Source organism: Trachymyrmex septentrionalis, unplaced genomic scaffold (genome assembly GCF_001594115.1).
Source record: "Trachymyrmex septentrionalis isolate Tsep2-gDNA-1 unplaced genomic scaffold, Tsep1.0 scaffold115, whole genome shotgun sequence".
Classification (NCBI taxonomy): domain Eukaryota; kingdom Metazoa; phylum Arthropoda; class Insecta; order Hymenoptera; family Formicidae; genus Trachymyrmex; species Trachymyrmex septentrionalis.
Window position 1 is genome coordinate 69,434 of NW_017304279.1, and position 5,482 is coordinate 74,915.

At 35.4% G+C, this 5,482-nt stretch overlaps 1 protein-coding gene across 2 annotated transcripts in view; it reads right to left on the reverse strand.

The window, feature by feature from the left end:
* The window catches only part of LOC108753944 (ELKS/Rab6-interacting/CAST family member 1), a 78,352-nt gene that overhangs the window by 38,621 nt on the left and 34,249 nt on the right, over nt 1-5,482 (reverse strand). For both annotated transcript variants that reach the window (XM_018495951.1, XM_018495942.1), the window contains exon 4: nt 4,134-4,189. In XM_018495951.1, the coding sequence (XP_018351453.1) occupies nt 4,134-4,189 (56 nt within the window). The remainder of the gene's footprint in view (nt 1-4,133; nt 4,190-5,482) is intronic.

Consider the following 5,482-nt stretch of genomic DNA (forward strand, 5'->3'; position numbering starts at 1 on the left):
TATATATATAAATAATTTAAGTGTAAAAATAATTATTATGTTCGACTGGTAGTTTCAGATAATTTAATATGTATGTGTCAGATATCTTAACTATAGACACCTTAATAATTTCCTTCCTTTCCAAGTCAAAAAATTAATTTCCTTTTGTTTCTTGAATGATACCCGAAGTACATTACTTCGAAGACTTCACCTGAATTACGGCAATTAATTACGTGCAACGAGATTGCAGCTATTAATTGCAGCCCGCTTGTCGCGCCGAGATCGGCTTATGCCCGGAGAAATTTGTCGTGAAAAGAGAGGAAATTGGACCGAGTAGTTTCCCCTCGGCGTCGAATGTGCTCCCCTCTTTCTCGAGCTAATCGGAAAACGTCTTCTACACGCTCATGGCGTCTGTTAAATCGTCACCGGCAATTTGGAGTATTCTTAGCCGAGAATTTCGAGATAACATCTGCATTTCGGTCGCGCATATTTTATTCGAAAGCAGGTAATTAAGAGATTGAAGCTAGCGATTAAAATTGCTGAAATTTCAATAAAATTTAATATCAACACTATAAATACAAATTTCAGTAATAAAATAATACATATAAATTGTCCGTTTTTGTAAAACAAATCGTGTTTAGTATCAACTTTCCGAGCTTGCTTAGATTGTGTCGATTTCAATCCCAGCATAGAACACGAAGAACTTATAGAAGGATTTCAAGGGATCGGTTGAGATAAATTGGGCCAGAATACATGGATCGAGGTTGGTGATAACATGATATACAATGCTCGTGCTGCTAAGTTGTCACAATGAACAACGAGACAGGCTTTTGGTGCTGGTGCAACTGATCGCTCAAGATTTGCTTAAAGTAGTTTTTAGAGGGAAAGGAGAGAATGAGTGAAGATTGACATTGTGCGTTATTCTTTTCAATGACAAAATGAGAGAAAGAAAGAACGAGGAGGGAGTGAATGACTTCTCGTGCGATTGATGGACAATTTTGACGTACTTGCTCCGATCAGTTCGTGCTCGAAAACTGCACTCATACAAGTGCCACGGATCTGTCAATTTTTTCATTCTATCAAATCGTTCCCGACTTCGAGTGCTACTTAAGTTACATAGACTCCTTCTAAGTTCTAAATCTAACAGGCATAAACACGAAAGTGCAAGAAGACCGAGCGAGTGAATGAATGCGATGTAGTTCGTGAAAAGCGTTAATTACTACTAATTTATCGCGATAGAACTATAATTGTAAGTGACACCTTTATCTTCTCTTGATTTCATAAAAATCCTTTTTAAATAAAATGCTAATTTACGTATACACTTTATTAAATTTCGCTGAAATTCACGGAATTAAATTCATGATCTATATAAAATCAATATTTAGTATTCGAAGAATTTGTCGTTTAATTGAATAGAGTAACAGATAACTTCTAAACGATTTTCTTTGACGTAAATTTCTGATTAACATTTTGGGTGCTTTTGCAAAATACAAACGCAGCAAAGCTGCAGAGGAACATAAGGAATATATAAATTTTGTAAAGAAATGACGTGGATGAAAAGCTATGTGTATGAGATGACCATCGTGACTAAATGAAAACGCGAACATGGTTCGTGGCAAAAGTGGGTCAAAAAGCGTGAGAGAAACAAGCTTGTTGGCGGTAACGGGCGAAATAATAACGGCTTTTCCGAACGACTTCGCATTTCGTGTATCATAAACGAAAGGAGAACACTATAAACGCGACAATGTATCTCGGAAAATACACGATCTAGGTCTGCTCTAAAGATCATCTAACACACGGATTGTGCAAAAGGCAGAGCGGATGTGGTAACGGCAACGTAATCACGCAATACTCAGGTGCTCAAAAACTCCTTTACGAGGCTAACAGTCTAAATATGCTCATTTCGCTAAGTGACAGTACAGCGGGGCAGCAACAATTTCTGAGTGAAAGTAAGCAATGGGGGGACGCTTCAAAAATTCACGAATTCCTGGACCATTCTTGGATATCAGATTTAATACGAGCCCCTGACTATTCGCGATTTTATCGACGAAAAATCGATATATGCGTAGAGACGATGTGTAAATTTCCACGTGAAACGATCAGTAATTGTTTGAAATATTCAAATGTGACACGTATTTATATTTGACAGGCAATTTTTAACACATAAATGACTGTGTAACACAATTTTTGTATAATTTTCGCCAAACTACGATTTTTCCGTAACCTGCGATAAAATACTACAGCCACCTTTTGGCATTATCCGGCGACATAAATTGTCGACTCTGTCGTATCACATTTTACTTCTGTCATATAAGTTTTATGGCATGTCGGAATGTAAGCGTGGCGTCGTAGGATATCGAAAATTCTATAAAAATGAACTAAACGGTAAGACAATACTCGCGATAAATAACAAGCATCTCAATAAATTCCTCCTGACACTTCCTCGACGCATTTCTCGGAGATTTCCGCAAACTTTGTTCGCAACGAAAGTATGTAACAACAGAATCGCGTTTGTAGGCGTGAATTTTTGAAAACTTGCGGTGGTGACGCAAAGGAAAGTGCGCGTACAAAATACTTGTGAGAGAGTAAACCCACGATTTTGCGTGCACACTGAGCGCGACATGAATGCGATGCTGGAAGACGTGTGCGTGTGTGTCTGTATGACGTGTACATGTACATGTGTAAAGTCGTTGAGTGAATCCCGTCGGTTTTCTACTTTTGATTTGATTTTCCTTTTCTAGGAGGAGAAACGCTGTCAAATCGAAATAAATACAACATCGCGAGCTCTCGAAATGCATGAAATATTTTGACTGCGAACAGCTCCGATTGCACAAGTTACATCACAAAAAGAGAGTTACACTCCAGATAAACGTAACTCCAAAATCGAATTTCCTTTTCTATATATTGAACGTGTGTTTCTCTATTTTATGCATGAATCTTTATTCTTGTAAATAATTATATAAAATTACCCACGAAAAAGGATCAGAGCTGCTAAATTGAATTGTAGTTCAAATTTCAGTTGTAACAAAGCAGACAATTCTTTTGATAACATGATAAACAACTATTACAACCGATACTAGAGATATTACATCACTTCAAAAGTTTCTGGATTATAGAAATCTTTGTAAAGTACGCGACTCCTTGTCTCTATCATAATCATTGGATTTGCGGACGCTTTAATCATTTTTATATTTATTTTATTTTGTTATGTACTTAAAACTTTTGCCTTCTTAGAATTTATTGCAAAAGACTTCTTAATAAATCTTTTGTGAAAATTTTTAAGTTTTGCTATTCTAAAATTTTTATATCTTTCAACATTTGCATACATCCGCGAATCCCATGATCCTCAGATCATATTCTTATCGGATTCCCGATTGATCAGATCCTTTGCGTTGCCGCAGATTTATCGATCTGCGAATTTTCCGCGGCTCCTGCCCGATGTGTCGCGTTAGTAGCTTCGATCGGCTGTTGCCTATCGCCATCCCCCGATCTCGCATGTGCATACCGTACCTTAGTCTCGCCTGTATTGCGGAACACAAAACGGAAAACCCTTCCGTCGCTCGCGAGAACCCGATCGATTTTGAGAGCAACGATCGAGTAGAGCTGCACGAGGCAGGCGAGGAAAGCTCGCAAAACCCTGTTGTGGTCCCTGAATCGAGAATGGATCGCCCGTGTTAAGGGCTAACTCCACTCATCCCCTGGCGCTCGCCTGTTTCGTTTTCTTTTTTGTCCATTTTGTTCCTCTCTTTTTTTTTTCTTTTCTCAGATCTCAGGTGACACAAAAGTTCAAGCGTGAGCACGGCACACGGGGCGAAAAGTAAAGCCAGTGGCGGTGCAGTAACTGCAAGCTACTTGCAAGCAACTACTCGATACAGAACAATGGGCAGCGAATTAATGTTAACGCATATATGTATGTACGTAGACGTGTAAAATAGACTAATAAAAATAAGCAAATTATTAATGTCAATACGTAGTTACACATATGCGTATTGAAAATGCGTAATGAGCGTCGATCGAAATGAGAATGATACACACATATATATGTATATACATGTACGCGATGCATAATGTATATATACATATATATATATATACATATATATAAATTTATAATTATAAATATGTATGGCGACGGATAGAAATAGCTTAAGGACCTGCTTCTGGGCCATCGACTGCATCTGCTGGAACATGATCCTTTCCTCCTCTTTTCCTAGAACAGTAGAAAGTAACGAGGAACTCTTGGAGGAACTGTTTGGTTCCAGGTCTTGGATTGTCGGTGTGCAATTGTGAATGTATTTGTACGTGTATATATATATATATATATGTATGTTTGTATATACGAATAAATGAAGTTTGTAAAATAATCGCGACAGTTTGCTCGAGTGCAATCTTTATTAATATCTCTCTAACTTTTTATTACTATTATAATATTATTTATATTATAATTAATGCACATAACATTTTTATTGTAATTAATAAATAATAATGTTAATTAAAAAGATTTATTTCCCCTCCTCTTACTTGTATTAATTACTTATATTCAAATTAATAAAAATAGTTTAAAGAGCAAATTGTTGTTATATTAATGCAGCGCATTTAATTATGTATGCCAAGCGCGTGAACATGGTAATTTACTCTAATACATGTCACGAATTGAAACTTTGTTCATTTAAATGCTGTCTTCTTAACTTTCAAAAGTATTCTTTCTTTCGTAAAATTAACAAGATTTACAAGATTAATATTTTCTTGCAGCATCCTTTTGGATTATACGTTAACTTCACAAGATGAGTCTTGCTTTTATAAAGGTAAAGATAACAATAACGATTTCAAAGTGCAGATTCCTCTGCTTAGATGAATTGCAACTCGTGGATTTAACGAGATAATTTGATGAACCGTTGTAGTCGTCGAGGATGACCGACGGCATTTGCGCGAAAAATGTCATTGCGGAGGAAATTGAATCTTCCCTTGGTTAGAGAAGAACGATACTAGGTCGTATATTTGCAAATGAAATATTCGCAATTTTAAATTCTGTTAACGCGCTAAGTACTTTTGCTACATGAAGTCACTTACAAGCATGGTATATATTTGGAAAAATTACTTAACAATCATGCAAAAAAAAAGAACTTAAATAAGAGCTAAAATATCGCCAGGAAACTATATTTTTGTTTGAAATAAATGTAGATTAAAAATTTGAACAATAGTTAAACTTTAAATTTAAAATGTAAAAATATTTTTGTGTATGTACACTTCGTTATATATAATTATTTTTTTGTTAATCCAATGTTTTTAAAAAGTTTATGTATGCACATGCTTTATAGTTTTCTTTTCCCGGCAGTGCTTTATTTCATTAAAATAAATATTTTCTTCTTTATTAATATTCAAAATGTTAATTTTTATATAAAGCTTATTACGATTTTCTAATTTGTAATTATACTCCTTGAGTTTAATTGAAAAAAATTTTAAAATATTAAAAAAATTGATATTGTTGTTCACAGTGAGTCAT